Here is a 24,863-nt window from a genome sequence, read left to right on the forward strand (position 1 = left end):
CATCTTGAATATGAATGTACTTGTCATTTGACCACTTAGTCCGGTTTCCGTTCCATTTAACACAAGATGGGTTTTCTTAAGATGAAGCCTCGCTCTTCAGACATGCAAAATTTGTGTTCCAGAAGCTGTTGGAAAAAAAAAAAGAAAAATTAAAGCACCGAAGTACAAGCTTTCAGCGGTGTTAAAATTCACAGCACAAGTCAGTTTGATTCTGCAAATTAACATAGTTTAATGCTTGCGAACAATTCCTCAGCAGTTGAATATATTTTTTTCATCCTTGTAGCTTTCTGTGCTCGTGTGAAATACCAAACGCGTTAAATTGAGTGTTAAATGTGTATGATTGTACACTAAATGATTATGATATTGATTTAAAAGAAAAACCTTAAACTTATATTTTTTTAATAGTACCCAATGCCAACGACATTTTGATACAGTAATTTTATTTCTTATGCTTGTTTTCTAGTTAATATCTCCGTGAAGGCTCTCGCCTTACATTATTGTATGACAGCTTTGCATTCACGCAAATCATTCTGAATCCATCCTATGTTTTTCCTTTTGATAAAGAATAGAACCATCAAAATCGTATTTTGCATGCTCAGTAAAATGAAATGCAATTTCGCTTTTCAAATTATTTAAGAAAAATAAAGTTTAATATATATTTATAATATATTTTTTCATCATTTTTCTTCTTCCATAAATCAACTGAAAAAAAACAACTAAATTTAGGTATAATTGCCTGGGTTTTTTTTCTGGATTTGGTTTGTTGTAAAACATGGTCCCAAAAAAGTTGGGTCCGGTGTTGAAACGTCCTCGCCAGTCTTCTTCTGACTTGTCTGCCGCTGTTCCTCCCGCTCCTGCGTGTGGACGGCGGATATAAAGACCAGGTTAGCTTGGTCTTACGTTTTACGTTGGGTGTTCTGCTGAGAACATGCTGCGAGGCAGTAGCAGACAAGCAACAAGTTGAGACTTGCTCTATAGCTTGCATTTTGTGTCCCAACTAAAGGAACCTTTTAAGTTTTACTTAGGACTTTTCCTTTACTGTAGAACATCAATTAATCTGTTTTAAAAATATCAAATGTTTAAAAGCAAAATGTACAAAATTTTAAATGTATAGTATTGTCCTTCATTTCTTCCCTTTTTTATACTTTCAGTCTTTGTATACTTAACAATATGAAATCTCGTTTGTATTAATAAGAATCAACACTTTAACTTTGTAATGAGTTGTCCACATTTTGACATACCCTCCTTTCTACATACTTCCACTATGCGTTATAATCTGCTTTCAGCTGCAGCTTTGCCATCATGCATAAGGTGATGATGGGCAGCACCTTTACACGCACCATAAGGCTGTGCAGGTTCCAGTTACCTGCTCAGACTTAGCTGACTGCAGGAAAGTATTTTGCTTCTCTTCAAAACCCGTATTGGGAGTTGGACACCATTAGTTGGCCCCATGGAGTCTCTTCTTTCGTTTGTGTCTATAAGAGGCAATAAGAGATTTCCTTTTTAGTTTGTTTTTAACTGTGGGTGTACCCCCCAAAATACAGCTTGCAGTGCTCTCACTTTATATCGCTAGTTTAATACATCATAAGATTAAATTATCTTATTGTACATTATGTACGTATTTATTACATACACAATAAAACTGTTCAGGGTGAAGGTTGTGTTTTTAACGTTGTGATGTCTAGTGGGTTCTCCTCTGATAGAATCCTCTGTGATAAACTGCATAGCAATGTATCATTTCTGAACAGTTTTTTTTTTTTTTTTTTTTAAAGTGATCACTATTAATCATAGGATTCGTTTTTTCGGTGTTGACATAAATCTCCGAAATTGCCATTGATACAGTTTGAATTCAGAAGGCCGAAGTGGCTATCTGTGCCCCAGACACAGTGTACCCTTGCATCATCCATGAATGTAATATTCCTCTGGGATAACGATCTCCTGTTGACTTTGTCACATGCTGTCCGATTAGACGTTGATAACCATTCCATATTGCCCTCTCAGCAGCTTGCAGAGAGTGAGCAGAGTTCCGTCATTAAATTCTGTAGCGCGCACAACATTCTTCTGCAAGTCTCATATAAGTAGATACTGACCACTTCTCAGCTTGTGTCTTGTTTTGTGAACCTTGGAATCCGTGATTATTTTATCATTTTGTTTTCTGTGTTATCTTTCCATTCACCTTCATCATGAATAGATGCGTTAGACACTGTTCAGATGGTGCTTGAAAATGGCAGGAAGCCCAGTCGTTCAGCGTTGCATGAACTCATCGAGACTCTTGCCTTGAAGGGAGACGTGTCAGGCCTTAAAAAGTTGAAGACGTTGCTTAGTAGCCATAAATCACTCCTTCGCTCAAGGCAGAAGCATTTGAACAGTAACCTCATTTTTGCCCACCTGAAAAAGTAAGTGCAGACTGTTTCTCAGAAGCTGTTGTGTGTCATGACTGTATAATAGTGGACTTTTCTTCTTTTAATGTTATATTTGGGGGATGGCCAAGGATTAAAGTGTAAAAGTAATATTTTAGTATTATGACGCGAAAAAATTATTTTGTTGCTGAACTTGAAAGTTTGTGTCTGCTGTAATATGGTTAAATTAAACCTATAAGAATCCACACGTTTATTCCAAAATAATCAATATTTACAAGTCCTGCTTATCTGTTCTGTACATGTTACACCATTCCAAATCAAAATTCAATCAGTATGGATTTTGATTGACCAGTACTATTGCTTTGGGACCATGCACTGATCAACTCTGAGACCATTGGATAGAAAACCAAATTATGTATAGTGAAGAACTGCAGATTATAAAGGTTACTTTAAACCTCTGGGACCAGTATAAAAGCACTTAGCTTGTACCTTTGTGTATTTTTATGTGGTCAAAGTGGTTTACTGACCATCGGGCTAAACCTGACTGATACCTTGTTGCTCTCACTCCTGAACATAAGTGTGTATCTGATGTGGGTGTACTGCTGTGTGACTAGCCTGTCTGCTGATCTAGTGCAGTGGGGAAAGTGAGACAGAACATTAACCAAGCTCCTCGCTGGTCTAATCCCTGAACTCTTATCACGTTCTAATACATGGTGCGGGAGAGACGTGACTTGTCCTGGTGACCGGCACGGTGTCGGTGAGGATAGAGGACTGGGCAGCGAACAAACCAGATCCTGATACAGTAAGCTCTGAAAGTTAGTGTGTTCACTGGAGGATAGAAGACTGGACTTGCTGCTCTAACTACTTATTAGTGCCTAATACCGCTCTGACAGTCTACTGGCAGTGTGCAGGGTTGAGAACTGGATACAGTACGTCTGTGTTCATTGTTGGCATTAGATTATTGGCAGCCAGGCGTCCTCTTACTCCATGATAAGAATGATAACATGACTGTAAAGCGTGTTGGAGAGTACAGGACAGCCACAGGCAGTTAAACAGCAGGCTGCATTAGCTCGATCTCTCGCCTCTCCATATGAGCAAGTGGAGCCGCTGAGGGCAGAGACGGTGCCGAATGGAGTTGTCACCCCAGGTTATGCAGACTGCACGCTTACTGCGTGTGCGGGTATACATTTATACAGGCACACGCTGTAAACATGTTCAATTATTAGCACAGTCGCTAAAGAATAAAACCTACAGCCCTGAAATGTGTTGGACAAATTATATTTATTATCAGTTTTTGAATCAAGCTGGACAGTTCTGGAGGGGGAAAAAGTGCTTCATGTAAATATTTAATTTAATATTACCAGGAATACAGTAATAGGTTTTTTTTTTTTTTGTTTTTACATTAATTATTGAAGATCAGGCCCTTAATGTTGTTTCCCTTTCTTTTCCTTTTACTCGGCTTAAGCCTCTCACTAGCTATTAAGCGAGTCACTTTTGCTCAGCAAGAGAGGCAGCATTAATGTCCTGGGCCATAAGCATCTCCTTGTTCAGGTTTATTTTAAAGTATTCAGTTGACCCCAAAAGTTTAACCAACAAATTGAGAAAAATATAGATAAAATGAATGCTCATGTGGCTTCCACACCCACAGGTGGTCTGGTCTGTTTTTGGGTGGAGTTGTCCTTTTAAGATCTACCTTTGAATGTCCCAATTAGCTTAGGAAAGGTTCCCCGACTACAGATTGCTTTTTTTTATTGGTTTGTAGATATCCATGACTAAAGAAATTGCCTGATGGTGACAATACATTGCTGGAAAGCATGGAAAGACACCAAAGCCGTACTATCTTCCTTGGGTACGGGTTTGTTCTATATCCCAGTTTAACACTTATAAACAATGCTTCATCTTTCTGGTTTCCGATTTGTGCTTCTTAGCCATGTGTTTGTATCACTAGATGGCAATGAGTTGAGTTAATATTGCAGGAAGGTATATATGACCCAATAGATTCAAGTAATGTGTAGGTGGAAAATAAAATGGCTTTAAGTCTATATACATTTATTTTTTTATGTGACTGTTTATTTTCGTTTGTTCATTTCACGTGTGTTTATGTTTCTCTTCAGTGGTAACTTTGAACAAGCAGCCACACAACTTGAGCTGCTGTATACAAACAATCCTGAACAATCCCAAACGTTATACTTGTTCCAGAAAGTGATCGAGAACAACATGGAAGAGGATCTGGAAAAACGTATGTTTCTACCACTGTTTTGTTTTCAGTTATAGCTACACCTTTAACATTAACGCACATTATCATAATCATTTATATAGCGCCACTAATTCCGCAGCGCTGTACATAGAACTCGCTCACATCAGTCTCTGCCCCATCGGAACTTCGTCTAAATTCCCTAACACACACACAGAGACAGAGAGACTAAGATCAATTTGATAGCAGCCAATTAACCTATCAGTATTGTGGGAGGAAACAGGAGCACCCGGAGGAAACCCACATATCTGTTGCATGTGTCCAATATTCATGATTTCAACTTGTGTCTGACAACCCCCAACATATGTTACGTTTTTATGCATTAGTGAAATGGTACTTAACCAAGTTTTCCATTTTCAGGTTGTACTCTATTGCAGGAGAACTTTCCCTTACTTTGTACTGACCTTTGCATTTTTGCACATGTTAATTTGCAGTGAGCATCCTGGCAGAACGGTTGGCGAATCAGTTTGCGGAATACCAGCCGGTTACAGAGCTATTTATTCAGTATGTCAAGTCCGGAAGAGAGGAAGAAGCCAGGCATTTATTACAGGTAAACACAACAGGTAGATGTTATACTTGGACACCTTCAGGCTCTCCAAATCTTTTGGAGTTCTATGACTGAGCATGGTTGGCAGGTTGGGTTCTAAATAATGACTATATATACCCCGACTGCTATTTGCCCTACATGAGAAGACCGATGGAGAGCATACCGGTGGTGTTTTCCCCAGACAGCTTGTAAAAGAGACGTGACAGAAATGTGACGCATGAACAGGCCGACCGGCCAAAATGATGTCACTATAGAGAGCGGCGCTCTCATCCCTGGTATTAGGGTGGTCATTTAAGGACGAACTGGGTGTACCACCGGTACACGCGGCTTGTGACGTCATTTTGGCCGGTCGGCCTGTTCATGCGTCGCATTTCTGTCACGTCTCTTTTACAAGCTGTCGGGGGAAAACACCACCGGTAATCTCTCCATCGGTCCTCTCATGTAGGGCAAATTGTAGTCGGGGTATATGTAGTCGGTGAAGTGACTACCACCGTGGTTGGCATGACATGCTGGTTATTTTAGTTCCACAGCAACTGGAGGGCCACAAGTTGCTCCAAGCCTTATGAAAATAAATTTCTCCCTTCTGTCGCAGATTGTCACAACGTTAATGGCTCTTCAACTGATTTCAAAATACTATTTCCATCCTCCTCTGATAGCAGCTAGGAGGTCTACTTTCAAGGCTCAGATTGCGTTCCAGTTTCACGAGAACATATATATATATATATATATATATATATATATATATTTGTGTGTTAAAAAGATTATTTAGCTTGAACAGCACCTTCTTATTCACCTTTCCAATGTCCAACGTGTGAAGAGTCTTAAATGTTATATACTAAAACATTATAAAAACAATTCAAAGTAATGCTGAATCACCCGGCTATAATTTATTTTCAATATGTGTGTTCCCATTGTATTTGTCTTTGCCGTTTGGTACTATTTTAAGACTCGCAATGCTAAACCTTAGGAGCAGATTCAGAGATTTGTATTTCAGTGACAAACATATCTATTTGCTTCATGCATTTTGCAAATACATGCTGTTAGTGGCATCTAATTTTCCTCTCCGTTCCTGCTTGTGACATTGGCACAGTCAATGAGAAACACGGGGTCTTCTCTGTGGCCAACATTGTCTGCGAAATTAGCAATCTTCAGGGAGCAAGCCAACCGTACTCATGCCATTTTACTTGCTCTAAATATAAAACCGAGCCAATGCGGAGCGAGCCGTGGGGTGATGAGAGCTGCCACTGGTAGTGTACACAAACAGACTCCAACAGGGAGGCTCTTCCCTGCAGGGGGCAGTCAAACAATCACAGTGATCCTGCAGATTGCTGGGTTTGTGTAGACTCCCTGTGTCAAATTAAGGCCTGTTACAATTTCCAACAGTAAACAGCACTGTGTTCGCTTAGCAGCTGTAAAATAAAAACAAAAACAGCTGCTTTAATCGTCGCAGCCTTTGTCGACACTAGACACCAATTTGCATGTTAAGAAGCAGCAGAAAATGAAGCAGTTCTGTAGATGATGGGGTCTCCATGAAGAATAGTGCATTATGTAAAGGTCTGTCGATACATGACACATGCAGATAAAACTGGCTAAGCAGCACTGTCATTCACCGACAGCCAGGTAACATCCAAACTATGTTAGACGACTCAATCTGTTTTGTACTGCGTAACTAACCTTTGGTCTGTGCATTAGAACATCCATATTGTCCGGGCAACACGGAACTGTCGGAACAGTACAGAATTAATATCATGTGTCCATCATATACTGCCATAGGCTTTCTCTGTCTTATTTTCCCCTTAATTGCCCCATGAGCCCTTCTGTCAATCATATTTATGTATTCTAATCCTCTCCTAACACAGTATTTTAGTAGCGCAAAATAGCAGCAAGTCCTTGCTAACTTTTGGGGGTGCCGTCATTTCCTAGAGTCCCAAAAATGACAGAGGAGAGCATATATATGGAGCATTGTATTATACACATCAAGCTTATATTTTATTTGCTTTACAGTGTCTTTAAAGAGTTGTGATACTGACTTCCCAGCAAATTATAGTTAACACTGCTTGTGTCCAGTTTGCATTTGTTTGATGTTAGTGATCTTTAGCCTTAAACACAACAGCTTGATGAGTATCTTCTTTTATTCCCGCTACCCATTTTGACTCTTCCTTTTTTCACCTCCCCCCTCATTGGTTCCCTGTTGATCACTTCACTTTTTCACGCGTTTGCCCTGATTTGTTACGAAATTGCCGTTTCCCATGATTACTTTTATTTAATTATTGTGCCTTTTCTTGGCCCGTCATTGGGTTCTCCATTCCCCTGTGTGGCAAAATTTGAAAGATTTGGTTGCTTGGGCCGGTTGATTGGATCCAACATGGCACTGTTAGTGCAGTTGGGTGATGAGTACATACTCATCGTCCCACCGAATTTATCATCTGTCTGATTCAGCATGTGATGATGTCAGATATTGTTCATGATTGGCAGTCTTCATTGATACTGCAACCTATGGCCAGTTAGATCAAATACAGCGTAATTGGCCGCCCAAATCACGGCACGTTTGAGAACCTTTATACACACGTTTTGCTCTCATTTGGTTTCTCTAGTTTCCATTTATTTTTCTATGGTGTCTGATTTCGATGGTTCTTCAATGATGGTCTGTCATTTATAGAGATGGTCTGAGATTGGAGTAGTATTGTACACAGTTGTACACAAAGGCTAGAGGTGTTGGTGAAGACTATAAAGTTTTTATGTTTTAGTCTTTGTATGTATCTTATAGGCTATGCCGTCGCTTGAGTTTGTTTAATTGCATAGTTTTTACATTCGGTAAAATAATGACAGGACATGTTTGTAAAGCCAGATTGCAGAATGGACCCCTGTGTGATACCACCTATAGCAGACATCATCTTTCCTGGTTTCCGCTCAACATCTGTACTGCTCTATTGTCGCCTGGTTTGTCACTTATGTTCTCTTTTTGCCCATGACGCCTTATCATTTGCCCTCTGCTGCCTGATGGATTTCAGTGTGTCTCCAGTTTTCTTTTTCTCCTGGTTCTTCGCTTGCTGCTTAATTTTCTTAATTACCTACTAAATTTATTTTGCTTTCTCCTTGTTCCCAATGGCTTTTAACTATCCTTTTTTCTGTCTTTCTTTTAGCAATTTGTGACATTAACTGGCAGTTAATTGGTTCCTCAGGAGGCTAAATTAGGAACTTGTTTACCAGCAGCTACAAAACTTTTTAATTACCCCCTCCCTCTGCATTCCTGTACAGTATTCAGGGAATGACAAAGGGGAGGGTCTAAGTGTCTTGGTTATATATTGTAAATGGTGGATGAAACAGGTATTTGCTGAAAATAACAATATTTACACTCCTTTGAATTAAGTATATTCTCTTTAAGCTACTGTTCACTAGACAACTGTGCTGACTATAATGTAAAATATTTGTCTTGCCTCAATTGATTTTTACTTCATTTGATTTTTCAGTCCTGTCAAGTAAGCCCCCCCCACCCCCCCTCCAAGTTTAACTTTTGTGTGTCTCTCAAGAACTGACTGTCTGTTGTATTGAAAGCCTTTTATAAAACAGATTGTAATCAGTCCTTTTGTATGCATAAGTGTAGGTAATTATACTTTAAAGAGAACTTGCTTTGTACATTTTAATTTTTTAAAGAAACGAGCAGTTATCTCTCTGACACCTTATTAAATGTATAATTAACCTTATGATCCCAAGCTCACTTATGAATGCTTGGCAGTATAATTGGAGATGAATAGAATTTCTTTTTCCCCTTTCTGTTTTTTCCAATCCTAAACATCATTTCTTGCTTGTACTGAAGCATTAGTTTGTTTTTGTATTTTTTTGTATTTTTTTTTTTTGCCTTTTAAACAACCCCGCAGCTTGCTGTGCCAAGGACGTTTTTATGACCATTTGGTACGTATCGTTCTAGTGTTAATGCGATTAATGATGAGCCACTGTTTTTCTTAATACCTAATTAGGTTGTAGTGATTCCTTGCTGTTCTATTAATCTTTTCCATGGTTCTATTTTTCCCCTTGTGGTTTTCTTTTGGAGTTTCCAATACATGGCACAACTGATGGAGCCTCTGTTTTCTCACCTTGTTACAGAGATGCAATGCTATTGCAGAACAAAGGAAACTATTGACGTACTACATTGGAAGAGAGAGTAGACAACAAAAGGTACAGTCGGATAGTACAGTGTCCTGTGGAATATTCTGTTGTGCTAATAACTGAATACTAAATCGACTCACTGGTTAAAGCAGCATTCCCATATAGATGGGCTTTAGGGTTTTATTTCTAAATACTTGTTTGTAGTTGAAGTTGATGTCTTTTTTTCACAGGGCTCTCCTCAACATGCCCTTTGTAAAATTAGTCTGTTGTCACATGTAGTGGCTTTCACTGCAAAAATGTATCTCGCATATCATTTGGCCTTGTGCTTCAACACAGGAGACTAACCTGATCTTTGAGTGAGTGCCAGTCAGTCATGGCACTCCTTATATGACAACAAAAGGGGGGGGCCGCGACACACCTACTGAGGAGAGGGATGTCGCAAAACCTCTCTGCTCACTACATTATAGGTCATGTGACTGTGGTTGCCATGGTAATTGCATTACACTGAGCAAATTGTGACTCATTAATAGCATTAACGCTAATGAGAAAGGAACAAAACAATCCAGAGTGTTTTTTATTAAACGCGCCACATTATTGAAAGGGATTGCAGCTTTAACATAGAATAACATAGAATGCTTTGAGGCTTTTCCCTGTAGTTCCCATGTCAGAGTGCATATCCCATTACACAGTTATTTATAGCTTGGTGCAGCCTACTGCTTGATCCAGTGCTGGCATTACCAGGATCACCAATCGACACTTCTGTCATTTTTCTGATTTTATTATTACGATATAATACCACTTTCACATTGCCCCCTCGACAATATCCCGGGTATATGAACCCGGATATTGCCGGGGGACAGAGCCTCCCACCACTGCAAATTCCTGAGTCGTTCACACTGAACCTGGGTGTGCCCGGGTATCCATGGCAACATCACAAGAGGAGCTTTGATTGGCTCCTCTTGTGATGTAAGTTATTTGTTTTTTTTCTCTCTTCAGTAGCTTTCGGTGAGACCCAGAATGGAGGCTTCCCAGGTCGGACCCTGGAATAACCCTCCAAAAGACCCGGGTCTTATTCCCAGGTCATCTGACCCGGGAATTAGCAGAGAACCCGTTCGGGGTATTAGAAAGGGGGTGCATAGTATAATAAGTTATTCCCCCAAAAATGTTCAAAGCTAACCATGTACAAGCATTGTATAATTGCACCAATTCCTTAAATGGAAAGGACTAGCATGCATTTTTTTTTTATTTTTTTTTTAAAAGCTACTATTAATATTCATAATTGTCAATAGTAGAGTGCATGCACAGTGGTGGTAAGCCCAAATCATCCCTCATCTGAACTGTTGTACATTTAAAAGATGCTTAATGCATCTCAGACCAGGCCTTTTAAAATGAATCCTCAATGCCTATGATAACCATAAGGGCTATTTAAATGGAAGTTCAGTGCAGCGCAAGACAGAATGGTACATAGACAAATCTTGTTATGGTTTTTTGTTTTTTTTTGCATTGACCTAAATGTTCAGCTGAATGGACCTTGTCAGATAGGACATCTCTTCAGTTTGACAGTAGGGGGAATGGAACAGGAAGCAGATTAGGCTATGGGGTATCTTTTGGTGCCTAAAATGGCTCACTAGCTTGTGATAAGGTACTTAGAGCTAATTAGGTTGTATAAAAATTATAGGAAGAATTTTTAGAAGGCAATGCACAATCTTCTAGCTGGTGGGGTAAAGTTCTTTTCTACACTCTTGGTTAATGCAAAAATACCATTTCTGTATCACTTGATGCTTTTAGGTTTGGATCCATTTTCTCTGTTGCCTTAGATGTTTGATATGATGATCTGATTCTTTTTTTTTTTGTGTATGCCTTAATGGGAAAAATATTTTTTCCTCGTCTACAGGAGAGTGTAGTCAGTCGCCTGCTAGAGTTAATCCCCGATCCTTTTTACAAACAATTGGCATACGGCTTTCTGATGAGAGACTACGGTAAGTGGCATATTTCACACATACTATGTCATGAATCTTTCATGAACTGGCTGTTTGCGATTTATTACAAATTAAGAGAAAAGTGCAGTTAATGTTTCTTTTTTTTCCTGACATTCTAACAAATGTAACAAAAGAAACATTAATTATTAACCATCAGCCTTAGCAAATGTGCTTAAAGAAAGATATGCCTATTAATATTACAGTATAATATATATATTTCATGCACGCATAGAACACCTGACAAATGTGTGTTTGCCAATACATAAGTCAGAGTGCTTTATTCTGAGGTTCTGGTACAAATCATAATTATTGTTTATTTATAAGGTGCCACATAATTTTGTATAGCAAATCCTACATAGAAACAGAACAAGGACATAGCATTGCTCTCATATCTGCACGTTCTCTTCAAACTCCTAAGAAAATAGGAACTAGAGCAGGTCATGCCAACCTGTGGCTCTCCAGAAGTTGTGAAACTACAAGTCCCATCATGCCCTGCCAGCCATCAGCCTCTTCACTAGCAAAGCATGCTGGGGCTTGTAGTTTAACAACACCTGGAGAGCCATGGTTTGGCCAGGCCAGGCCTGAACTAGAGGCAGGGCCATCTTTTCCATTGGGCACGATGGGCAGCTGCCCGGGGGCCCCACGGGCAAGGGGGACCCCATAGGCACGGCTCTTAATGAGAATAAATAATCCTGCAAAAAAAAAAACCTGAAAAAAAACCTTCAAGGGTCACTGAGCAAGTACATCTATCTATCTCTAGCTCTATATATCTATATCTATATCAGTATCTGTATATATCTATATCTAGGGGCCCTGGTGCACTGCTTTGCCCGGGGGCCCATAATGTTGTTAAGATGGCCCTGACTAGAGGGACAGGATAATAGCTGCTGATAGCAGAGGGAGTAGTATCAGGTAGGGATGGGTTAGGCTATAGGGACGAGGTTGGTTTTGAGGAAGTATTTCAAAGATTGAATCTAGTCAGGCGGGGTCTAGGGAGATCGATAAGAGAGGAGTAGGGAGTTCCAGAGTTGGGCAGTAACACGGGAGAAGTCTTGGATGAGGGAGTGAGATGCGGTTCAGGTGTAAGGGAGAGTAAACTAGGCCACACAAGCTCACAGAATGCTTTTTTCTGTGCTATACTTGTGCTATACATTTTGTTTTATTCTGATTTGGTGTGACTGGTCAGACCAGCAAGCAGACCACGCAAGTTGCTTTTTTTAAAAAAAATAAATAAAAAAATGAGTACAATTAAGTTAACTATTGCTTTATGGCAGCTACTATTCTTCTACCTCCCACTTTATACCTTTTGTCACCCCCCCCCCCCCCAATGCCCCATGTATTACATCTCTGGCCATCCCCCCAGCTTGCACTTGTCTGTGTTGATTGTCAGACCTGAGCAAACCTTTGGAACCTTCCAGTAGGTGTATCACCAGGAACTGGAAGAGTGGCTGGGGCATTCTTCTTCCCAAACGTGCCAAAATGTTTTCTGAAAGAACATTCTGATCTTAACTGCGTCATCACGACATGGTGTGGCTGCCCTAAGTTAATAACCAATCCTGTGTAATATCCTGTTGATATCACAGGTACAGTTTGTATTGAGCAACCTTTGCGAACTGTTTTGAGTACAATGTTTATGACTGTGTGCAATGTATTAAATAACTTTTTTAAATAACTTTTTTATTTTTGTAAAGCTAACCTTTTTTTTTTTTTTTTTTTTTTATTACCCTTTCATAATATTTCCCTGTAGAACATAACAATAATGTGGATGCAGCGGTCACTTTGTACGAGAGAATGAAAGCTGAAAACGTTGATGCAGATGAGCTGTTCTTAAAGCGACTGGCAATCCTTCTAAAAGACGCAGGGAAGACTGTCCCTTTCCCCGAGCCCCCCGTGAGTATATTTCAATTATACCTACCTTTAAGCGTTGGTTTTCTTTTCTTTCTTTTTTTTTGTCTTGGTCATAATAAATAGAACACTACACTCTGCAAAATAGAAAGTTGTCTAATTGCACGAGATTTCAATCTTGTGCAAGAATTCTCCATGGGCCGCGTGCATGTGAAGCGTTTGTGGCTCAGAGCGGCAGGACTAATTTAGTTATACTTTTGGGAGCAGATAACCTTCTGTGGATTATTGTGTTAAAAGCATAAGATACGATCGGGCACACAGCTGCAGGTCATGTTGGAGGTAGAGCTTCATCCCCGGTCCTCTGAGGAAGCTGTCTCTTGTGGTTTGTAGCTTGAAAGATAATTTTAATTTACTTGTATTGACCACTAATTGCTTTTTGTTTTTTTATGGGTTTTTTTGTTTTTTTTAAATCAAGCAGGTTTAACAATGTCTGTCTGTTTTATGTTGTTTAGCTTTTTCAAATTTTAAATGGCAGAGTAGAACATAAGAAAAGCTACAGGGATTGGACTGCTGAGGACTGGGGTAAAGTCATTTTCTCTGATAAATCCCCTTTCAGATTGTTTGGGGCATCTGAAAAAAACGCTTTTCTGGAGAAAGCAAGGTGAGCGCTACCACCAGTCCTGTGTCATGCCAATAATTAAAGCATCCTGAGACCATTCATGTGTGGGGTTGCTTCTCAGCCAAGGGAGTGGGCACACTTACAATTTTGCCAAAGAACACAGCCATGAATAAAGAATGGTACCAAAACATCCTCCAAAAGCAACTTCTTCCAACCATTCAAGAACAGTTTGGTGATGAACAATGCTTTTTTCTCTTTCATCCAGTCTGGGGGACACTGCTTACCATGGGTTGTGGAGAGGAACTCGGGAGTTGGCACCTAACTAGTTAACTTTAGCACTGCTGACAGACCCCCCCCCCCCCCCCTCTACAATCTCCCTGCCTCTTCCTCTTCCTGTCAGTTTTTTTTAGGTGCCCAAAGAAGTTGGGCTTGTTTAGAAACAGCTAGTGATTTGTTTTAATTTATTTTTAATAACTTTAATTTTTCTTTTATTTTTAGACATACCGTATTTATCGGCGTATAACACGCACTTTTTTCCCCCTGAAAATAGGGGGCAAATGATGTATGCGTGTTATACGCCGATATAATGTTAAGAAGCCATGTTTTTATAGCGTGTGGAGTGTGAGGCAATCAGTAGGCAACGGCAAGCCGCGCCTTCCTCACGTCTAATTCTCGCGGCCATCGGAGCGTAACCACGGCAACGCTCTGCACTGCGAGAGTTCGCTGTCTGAGGTAGGAGAACTTGTACCCGTCAGGTACAAGTAAAGTAGTGAAGTAAAGTGGGGTTTTGTGTACGGCGCAACAACGAACTAACAATTAAACAGATAAAATACGGTATATAGTCATTTTAAAATAATTTATATAAAGTGCTAACATGCTAATTCCCATATGTGAAAAACTGGTGATACAATAGTGCCAGCATGCTGGATCCAATATGTGCAAGTAATAAATATTACTGTATGTGCTGAAAATATTCTAAAATTATTTCTATAATATATATATATTTAACAAAGTGCTAGTGTATTACATAGATGTTGTGCAGCAGTGTGCACAGATTTAAAGGAGACCAGAATGGCAAAATAAATCTTCCTGAAATTTCCCTCTTAAAATGAAGATGCGTGTTATACGCCTGTGCGTGTTATACGCCGATAAATACGGTAGTTAGATTAGGGCAGAGCTGGGAGTGTGTTCTCTATATATATATATATATATATATATATATATATATATATATATATATATATATATATATATATATATATATATATATATATATATATATATATAGAACACACTCACAGAAACTGGGCAGCGGTGACCGGACTGCTCTCAATGGCAGAGCATTAGCGGTCACAGTACAGAGTGACAAGCGGTCTCCCGGACCGCTGTCACTCTTGGAGGCTCCAACGATAACCGGCGCTGCCATTATAGGCATTGAGCGCCGCTTATCGCATTACCTCACCGGCGGCAATGATGACGTCATCGGTCCGTGGAGGCGCACAGAAGGAGGAGGAGAGACGGGGGCCATACCAAGATCCCCCCTCAGGAAAATAGGAGGGGGCATTGAGGTATTCAACGCTGCAGGAGACCTCTTCAAGGGGTCTCAATAACTCTGCCAGAAATAAGGATAAGTTCCTTTTTAACAAAAAAAAAAAAGAGGAGAGACAGAAAGCTGCAGAAGGGGAACTATCACAGAGCTCCCCTGCTCTGCAGCACAAGTGGTACAGTCCGGACTTCTGACGCCAAAAGAAGCCCGGGAAAGAACTTATCTTCGAGGGAGCAGGCACCAGGACACTGCTGTTGGACTTCTCCCCTGAGTGGCCCTTTCGGCTAAGTACCAAAACCTTTCTTTAACCATTTACAAACTGTATTTTGTGGTTACAAGAGGGAGGCTAGTAAGGATTTTTGTGTTTTCTTACTTGCACATATATCTTTTTATCTGTTACACACATACAAGTACAACTTTTATTACAGATTAGTTGGTTACTTGTTGTTTACTCTGTCTCTCTCAAAATTATCTAAGTGTGTTTGGTGTGCTTTTCCTTTTAAAATGTCAGAAAAGGGAAAAGGCTCTATGGCTAAATATTTTACATGTTCCAGATGTAAAGTTAAATTACCATGTGGGCAGAAAGACCCGTTGGCGCTCTGCTCAGTCTGCGAAGGAGAGGTCCGCTCTGCGCAAACCCAGCTCCTTCCAGCCCCACTGACAGAGGAACCGGCCTGGGTGGCTTCCCTGACACAGTCGGTTTCCTCTTTAGCACAGATGATCTCCCAATCTACTCAATTGTTATCTAGTGTGGCAGCCTCTGTGACTAATAATGCTATTACACCTGTGGGGCTCTCTGCTGCCACGGTTTCTACTGAAAAGGCTATAGCAGGACCTTCCTCTTTGCTTACGGACCAGCTCCCTGTATCCACAGAACCGGCATGGTCCTCAGCATTTATAAAGGGTTTGGACAGACTTAACCAGTTACTTGAATTCCCAAACCTGCCCCCAGCTAAAATAAAGTGGCTTAGATCCGCTAATCCTCTCATGGTCCTTTCAGATTCGGAGGCATTTTCAGAAGAGGAAAGAGAATCAAATTTGGATTCTGACCAGGTTCAATCCTTGGAACAGGAAGAACACTAAATATCAGTTTATTGATGATTTGGTTTTAGCGGTGAGGCAGGCGTTGGACCTCCCAGAAATGGAAGATCCTAGTCCTAGATTAGAAAATGAAAGGCTAAATTAGAAAATGAAAGGCACGTTGCAAAAGAAAGTAAGACAAACCCCAAAAAGTTTTTTAAGTATATAAATGGCAAAAGGATTAAAAAAGATAATATAGGACCCCTAAGAAGTGAGATGGGTTAATTGATAAATGATACTAAGGAAAAAGCAGAGGTATTAAACACTTTCTTTTCCTCAGTATTTACCAGAGAGGAACAAATGGCAGGAGTAATACATAAAAATGGAAATGAAACCATGCCATTAAATAATACTTGGTTGTCAGAGGAAGAAGTCCAAAGGCGACTGAAGAATATTAAGATAAATAAAGCTCCAGGTCCAGATGGCATACACCCAAGGGTCCTTATGGAGTTAAACTCGGAAATAGCTAGACCGCTATTCTTAATTTTCAGAGATTCAATCTCATCAGGCTCAGTACCAAGGGATTGGCGAATAGCAGATGTGGTGCCATTGTTTAAAAAGGGGACGAGATCACAACCAGAGAATTATAGACCTGTAAGCCTGACATCAATAGTGGGGAAACTACTGGAAGGTATTTTAAGGGACAGTATTCAGGATTACTTGGTACGCAATAAAATTATTAGTGGGAATCAACATGGATTTGTGAGGGATAGGTCATGTCAAACTAATCTAATTAGTTTCTACGAGGAAGTTAGTGGGAACTTAGACCAGGGTAGCACAGTAGATGTGGTCTACTTAGATTTTGCAAAGGCCTTTGATACAGTGCCACACAAGAGGTTGGTTTACAAAATAAGGGAACTGGGTCTAGGAATCAAAATTTGTACTTGGATCGAAAACTGGTTAGAGAATAGGGAACATAGAGTTGTGATAAATGGAACATTTTCTAATTGGTCAAAGGTCTTAAGTGGAGTACCTCAAGGTTCCGTGCTGGGACCACTCCTTTTTAATATATTAATGACCTTGGTGATGGTTTAGAGAGTAAAGTTTCTATTTTTGCAGATGACACTAAACTCTGTAAGGTAATAAAATCAGAGCAAGATGTAGCTTCTCTACAGAGGGACTTAAATAAACTGGAGGATTGGGCGGCCAAATGGAATATGAGGTTTAATACAGATAAATGTAAGGTTATGCATTCAGGGATCAAAAACAAGAATGCAATCTATAAATTAAATTAATTTAGGAGAATCTATAATGGAAAAGGATTTGGGAGTGCTCGTAGACAGTAGACTTAGCAATAGTGCTCAATGTCAAGCAGCAGCTGCAAGGGCAAACAAAGTATTGGCATACATAAAAAGGGGCATAGATGCAAGGGAAGACAGTGTAATCTTGCCACTGTATAAATCGTTGGTAAGACCTCACCTTGAATATGCAGTACAGTTCTGGGCACCACTCTATAAAAAAGATAATTTGGAACTAGAAAGGGTTCAGAGAAGGGCGACAAAATTGATAAAGGGTATGGAGTCATTAAGTTATGAGGAAAGGTTAGCCAGTTTAGGCATGTTTACTTTAGAAAAGAGGCATCTAAGGGGAGATATGATTACTATGTACAAATACATTAGGGGTCAATACAGAGAGCTTTCATGGGAACTTTTTACCCCAAGGACCATACACAGGACACGTGGTCATCCCCTAAGGTTAGAGGAGAGGAAATTTCACAACCAGCAAAGGAAGGGGTTCTTTACAGTAAGGGCAGTCAAGATATGGAATTCATTGCCAGAGAAGGTTGTGATGGCAGATTCAATAGATATGTTTAAGAAAGGGTTAAACAAATTTTTAGCGGAAAGGTGTATCCAGGGATACGACCGTTAATTTAAAATGAAGGATAGTAGTGGATATAGGGTAAAAATAGGACTGCAATATTGAGTCTGGGGGGATTTTCACAATTGAAACAGATTGGCGGTTGCTTACTCTGGATTAATTTCAAATATAAGTGCAGGATCGCAGAAGATCCGAAATAGGTTGAACTTGATGGACTGGTGTCTTTTTTCAACCTCATCAACTATGTTACTATGTAGAGACAGAAGTCTCTTTTAGAAGGCCAAAAGGAAGGTTATTTGATTTCCCCCTTCTGTAGAACTCAGAGATATTGCAGAGGGAGCCTGGAAACAGCCTGATAAAAAGTTCTCTGTTCCAAAGAGGTTCTCTTCCCTGTATCCATTACAGGAGGAGGACGTGGCTCGCTGGGAGGAAATTCCGAAAGTAGATACTCCAGTAGCCCGTTTGGCCCGACACACTCTCCTTCCAGCCCCGGGCTCAGCAACTCTGCAAGATACCACTGACCGCAGAGTGGAATCTCAATTAAAATCTATATTTGTAGCAGCGGGTTCTTCCTTTAGACCCACTTTTGCTTCAGCTTGGGTTGCTAAAGCCATGGAAGGATGGGCACAGCAACTGGCAGAGTCCTTACAGGATTCAGAATTGATCACCCTAGCTTTACATTTAAAAGAGGCATCAGGGTACATTTATGAGGCGGCTCAGAGCACAGCATCTGTGTCCTTCTCTATTCAGGCTGCGTCAGTTTTAGCTAGAAGAACGTTATGGCTGAAATCCTGGGAAGGGGTTTCAGAATCAAAGAAATCCATGGAATTCATTCCTTTTACAGCAGCAGGTCTGTTCGGCCCGGAAATAGATAATATGATTTTCCAGGCAACGGGGGGCAAAAGCACCTCTTTGCCAGTCCTCCGGTAGAGGCTGGGCCCCACGGTTTAGCTCCTTTCGTCAGTCCTTTCGGGGAACCTCCTTGCCCAGGGGACAGTCGTTTAAAGGTAGACAACCGAATTCTTGAGGCTCGTCTGTCGGGAGGCAGGTCCTCGTTTGCAGCTAGGCGCCAGGCCTCCAAGACTCAGGAGAAGCCTGCGTCCTGACTGCCACTCTATTCTCCAAGAGATGGCGCCGGTAGGGGGACGTCTGTCTCTTTTTCAGGAACAGTGGGCAGCGTCATCCCAAAACCCTTGGATTCGGGGCATTATATCAAGAGGGTACATGATAGATCTGCTGGGGCCGATACCACAGCGCTTCTTTGTAACCCCGCTATCCCGAGATCCACAAAGAAGACAGGCAATGCAGGCCTGTGTCGCCTCTCTTCTTTCGCAAAGAGTCATTTGCAGGGTCCCAGACAACCAGAAAAGGAAGGGATTTTATTCAAATCTTTTTCTGGTCAAGAAGCCGGACGGGTCCTTTCGACCCATTTTAAACCTAAAGAGCCTCAATGTGCACTTACGAGTGGACAAATTTCGTATGGAGTCCCTGAGGTCGGTGATAAACGGCCTAGAGAAGGATCAGTTTATGGCGTCCATAGACATAAAGGGCGCATACCTCCACGTTCCCATTTGGAGAAATCATCAGTCTCTCCTGAGGTTCACAGTGGAGAACTCCCATATCAGTTTCAGGCTCTTCCCTTCGGCCTCTCCACAGCTCCAAGGGCCTTCACGAAGATCATGTCGGTGATGGCAGTGTGTTCTCCCCTAAAGGGAGTTCAGGTCGTTCCTTATTTAGACGATCTACTCATCAAATCCTCTTTAGATATTTGCTTACGTCAGCACTTATCACTCACCATAGCGGTTCTCGAGAGCCATGGGCGGCTGATAAACTTAAAGAAATCCCAGGTGGTTCCGTGCCAATGCATGGTCTTCCTAGGACTCATCATGGATGCCAGTCAGCAGAAGGTGTTCCTGCCTACGGAGAAGATCAATTCAATCCGAACTATAACATCTCAGGTCTTGTCCTCTCCCAATCCCTCAATTCATTTGTGCATGCGGCTGCTTGGGAAGATGGTGGCCTCCTTCGAAATGATCCCCTTCGGTTGGGCTCATTCTCGATGCTTCCAGGGGGATCTGTTGACAAAATGGTCATGATCCCACCTACGTTTGGATCTCCAGAGGATCTCGCTGTCTCCGGGGGCGAGAGAATCACTCCAGTGGTGGCTGAATCAGGATCACATGTCGGTGGGCAGGTCTTTCGCTCCATGGTCATGGATCATAGCCACAACAGATGCCAGCCTAGGAGGTTGGGGGGCGGTAATCCTGCACCTCTGGCTTCAGGGACTTTGGTCTGTTCAGGAATCAGCCTTATCAATCAACAAGTTGGAGTTGAAGGCAATTCTTTTAGCTCTTCAGGGGGCCCAGACCCTCCTTCAGGGCCACCCAGTTAGAGTTCAGTCCGACAATGCCACGGCTGTGGCATATGTCAACAGGCAGGGAGGAACCAGGAGTGCAGCTGCAATGTGAATTGCAGCTCAGATTTTTGCTTGGACAAAACAGTATGTTCCAATCTCGGCAGTGTTCATTCCGGGAATGAATAATTGGGAGGCCGATTACCTAAGTCGAAATCCAATGATGCCGGGGGAGTGGTCACTCCATCCGGAAGTATTTCAGTCTCTAGTTCAGAGGTGGGGTCTTCTGGATATAGATCTCATGGCCTCAAGACACAACAAAAAGTTCACAGATTTTGCGCAAGGGCAAGAGACCCCTTAGCGGTAGCGGTGGACGTGATGATCATTGGAATTCAGGTTGCGATACCTGTTTCCCCAGATTTCCATGCTTCCTTGCGTGCTCAGGCGAGTGAGGCAAGGCGGTCTGCCGGTAATTCTAATAGCTCCCTCATGACCGCGTCGAGTGTGGTACGCGGACATAATCTCCATGGCGGAAGGACAAGGATATCGTCTTCCGTCACGAGACGACCTTTTTCTTCAAGGTCCCTATCGTCACCAGAATTTACCTCCGCTCAGTTTAACGGCATGGCTGTTGAAGCCAGCCTCTGGAGGGGTAGGGGTTTCTCCCCCAGTGTAGTGAACACTATGCTGCGAGCTCGAAAGCCAGTTTCAGCTTGCATCTATCATCGTATTTGGCAAGCCTATATCAGATGGTGCAAAAATAAGTCCTGTCACACGTCTTCTTTTCGCCTCCCTCGCTTATTGGCCTTTCTTCAGGATGGGCTGGCAGCAAGGGCTCCGTTTAGGTTCCTTAAGAGTTCAGGTATCAGCACTTTCAGTTTTCTTTCACCTGAAGTTAGCGGATTTGCCAGACGTCAAGACTTTTCTTTAGGGAGTCTTACATATTCAGCCTCCCTATGTTCTGCCTACAGCACCATGGGATCTTAACCTGGTACTGGATATGCTAAAAGGGCCTCCCTTGTGGCAGATTTTAGGTGTTTGACCTGGAAGGGTTGTCTTTCTTTTGGCAATTGCATCGGCACGTAGGGTTTTGGAATTGGGAGCTCTGTCTTGCCGGGAACCATATCTGGTTTTTAACGAGGACAGAGCGGTATTGAGAACACTCCCTTCCTTTGTTCCAAAAGTAGTGCCGGCTTTCCATTTGAACCAGGAAATTGTAGTTCCGATCTTTTCATCTACTTCCCATTCTGATAAACAATCTATGGAAAAGTTAGATGTGGTTAGGGCTCTCCGCATTTATGTCAAAAGAACTTCTCAGATTAGACGTACCGATTTTCTGATTGTTCTTTATGATTCTAACAAAAGAGGCTGGCCAGCCTCAAAACAGTCCATTGCGAGATGGATTACGGCAACCATTAAGCAGGCTTACTTAAAGGTTAACCGTCCTGTGCCAGAGAGACTTACGGCCCATTCCACCAGATCGGTAGGGGCGTCATGGGCAGCGAGAAATGGGGTTTCTGCCAACCAGCTTTGCAGGGCAGCCACCTGGTCTTCTGTCCACACATTTACCAAATTCTATCAATTTAATGTATTCGCATCCGCGGATGCAAATTTCGCTCGTAGTGCCCTACGAGCGGGGCTTTCAGAGTAGTCCCACCCTTAGGGGGCTGCTTTAGAACGTCCCCATGGTAAGCAGTGTCCCCCAGACTGGATGAAAGAGAAAAGAGGATTTATGTACTTACGTTAAATCCGTTTTTCTGATTCCGTCTGGGGGACACTGCGATCCCTCCCTTCTGCTTTTCCTCTGTATGCTCTTGGTTGATTGACCTTGGGGCTTTTTAATTAACTGACAGGAAGAGGAAGAGGCAGGGGGATTGTAGAGGGGGGGGGGGGGTCTGTCAGCAGTGCTAAAGTTAACTAGCTAGGTGCCAACTTCCGAGCTCCTCTCCACAACCCATGGTAACCAGTGTCCCCCAGACGGAATCAGAGAAACGGATTTAACGTAAGTACAGAAATCCTCTTTTTCCAGCATGATGGGAAAGGCAGTGCCATAAGGCAAAAGGGATAACTAAGTGGCTTGTGGATCAAAACATCAAAATTTTGGGTCCATGGCCAGGAAACTCCCCAGACCTTAATCCTATTGAGAACTTGTGGTCTATCCTCATGAGGCGGGTGGACAAACAAAAATCCACAAATTCTGACAAACTCCAAGCATTGATTAGGCAAGAATGGACGGCCATCAGTCAGTATGTGGCCCAGAAGCTGATTGACAGCATGCCAGTGCGAATTGCAGAGTTCTTCAAAAAGAAGGGTCAACGCTGCAAATATTGACTCTTTGCATAAACTTAATGTATTTGTCTCTAAAAGCCTTTGACACTTATGAATTGCTTGTAATTTTACTTCAGTATACCATAGCAACATCTGACAAAAAGGTCTAAAAACCCTGAAGCAGCAAACTTTGTGACAACCAATACTTGTTGTTCTCAAAACTTTATATATGACTGTATATAGAGAGAACACGCCACACTACATAGAGAGAACATGCCACACTATTTTACATGTGGGGGGTTTCAAGTAAACGTGTCCAGCTATTTAAAAGTTAGATACATCACTTTATGTAATCAATAAAGTGCTGATATTACAATAAATTTTATCGGGTATTGATTCCTACTGAAATAACAGGGAGGTATTGAAAATCTGTAACCGTCAGACTAGGTATTACACTTGTATGGGCATAAAATGTGAAGGATTTGTTAACATGGTTATTATGAAAGTCATGCATAGGTGTTGCCATTGTGTGTATAGATATTAAGATAAAAACGGGACATGTTTTTCAGGTTTTAAGGGTAATATTTATCAATGTAGTCCTATTGCAAATTGTAACACTACACACGGTGTATGTGATATGTTTTTGTTAAGCCTGCTATGTAGGTAAACAATCAACCAAGTTATAAACCTCAATGTTTATAGTCAAAATAATATATTTTGTGCTTGCCATCATTTATTAAATGGTATATGGTTTGTTTCCTTTGTGACGTTAACTTTTCAATTTCTTATTTTCCAGGAATCGGTTCAGTATTATAAACAACGGCTACAGGCAAATCAACCTAAAGATGAAGACGACGACTAATGTTTGTTTTTTTGTTTTGTTTTTTTACAAATTTGTCACCATTTTATTTGTTTGGGGGAGGGGTGTAAGATCATTTTGTTTCCTGATGTTTATTTTACTGTGACACATCTCTGATCATAAATAAGTTAACATTTTGAAGAAAAAAAAAGTTTGGTTTTGGTTTTTCTTTTTGGCCAGCGCTCATATGCATGTGCACCTGGTGATTTACTGATCGCTTCCATTATTGCATTTTTCCACTTACATGAAAGTCATCATTATTTTCTCAGATGGGGGTGCATGTTACAAACCAAAACGGGTACAACTAAAGATACATCAGTCAGTTACTGGTAACAATGGAAACTACAGCAACAAACTGCCCACCTCTAAATGTGGAAACCCAAATTGGTTAAATGTTTGAGGAACATTGTTGCATCCACTTTGTTTGTAATGCTGAACATACAAACAAATATTGAGTACAAGTGACGAGCAAACAGTTTATTTCCCTTTTTATTGATATTATTTGTTACCAAGTGCATCATTAACTTATAATGATAACTAACTAGGGAAAGTATTAAAGTGCTAACAATTTGTTTGAGGTGTTGGTGTTTTGTTTTAAGTAACGTTATACTTTACGGAACACTCAGAACTAGATGTGACACACACAGCCAGGCTTTCATTCTTCAACTAACATTGGTGAAGAGCACCAAAAAGAAGTCGGCCAAAATGAATGTTTTGGTTCATTTAAACCAGTGGCAATGCTTTTAAATTAAAAGATTTAAGTTTGTCCCAGAAATCCAAGTGCACAGATCAAGATAAACAGATACAACAGATAAAGCCTTTGAAATTGTAATCCATGATGATTCGTCTCCTTGGCTATGTAGAATCCAGAATATCAATTTTTTTAGATGGTAAAAAAGAAAACAAAACTATTTTCATGCAGACCAGCAGCTTCCTGTTGCTCTGATCCCCATCTACGCACCGTTCAGTCCAGTGGTTATCCAGCAGCATGATATAGCTGTGTGCAGCGTTGTGTTTTATCTTCAGCATCGTGCTGTTGTCCCTGGCGATTGATCCAGGACAGTTGTTTCACCTGTTTGGCCGGCAGCTCCTGCCGCCACAAAGGGAACGATCAGCAAAAGAGAAACCGAGACGGCAACAGCAATGACAGTTGTACTCACTGGGTCCAGTTTATTTGTGATAAGAAGATTATGTGGGAGGTAAAGCACAGAACTGATTGACGCACAGC

The 24,863-nt window shown here is 41.2% G+C and overlaps 1 protein-coding gene across 1 annotated transcript in view; it reads left to right on the plus strand.

The window, feature by feature from the left end:
- LRPPRC (leucine rich pentatricopeptide repeat containing) overlaps positions 1-24,207 on the plus strand; it is a 123,422-nt gene extending 99,215 nt beyond the window's left edge. The window contains exons 32-38 of the mRNA XM_075204144.1: positions 2,192-2,396; positions 4,475-4,599; positions 5,049-5,164; positions 9,266-9,337; positions 11,163-11,247; positions 12,995-13,137; positions 23,573-24,207. Coding sequence (XP_075060245.1) covers positions 2,192-2,396; positions 4,475-4,599; positions 5,049-5,164; positions 9,266-9,337; positions 11,163-11,247; positions 12,995-13,137; positions 23,573-23,638 — 812 coding nt within the window. The 3' untranslated portion in view covers positions 23,639-24,207. The remainder of the gene's footprint in view (positions 1-2,191; positions 2,397-4,474; positions 4,600-5,048; positions 5,165-9,265; positions 9,338-11,162; positions 11,248-12,994; positions 13,138-23,572) is intronic.
- The last annotated feature ends 656 nt before the right edge of the window (positions 24,208-24,863 follow it).

The sequence above is a fragment of the Mixophyes fleayi genome, chromosome 3, assembly GCF_038048845.1.
Source record: "Mixophyes fleayi isolate aMixFle1 chromosome 3, aMixFle1.hap1, whole genome shotgun sequence".
Lineage (NCBI taxonomy): Eukaryota > Metazoa > Chordata > Amphibia > Anura > Limnodynastidae > Mixophyes > Mixophyes fleayi.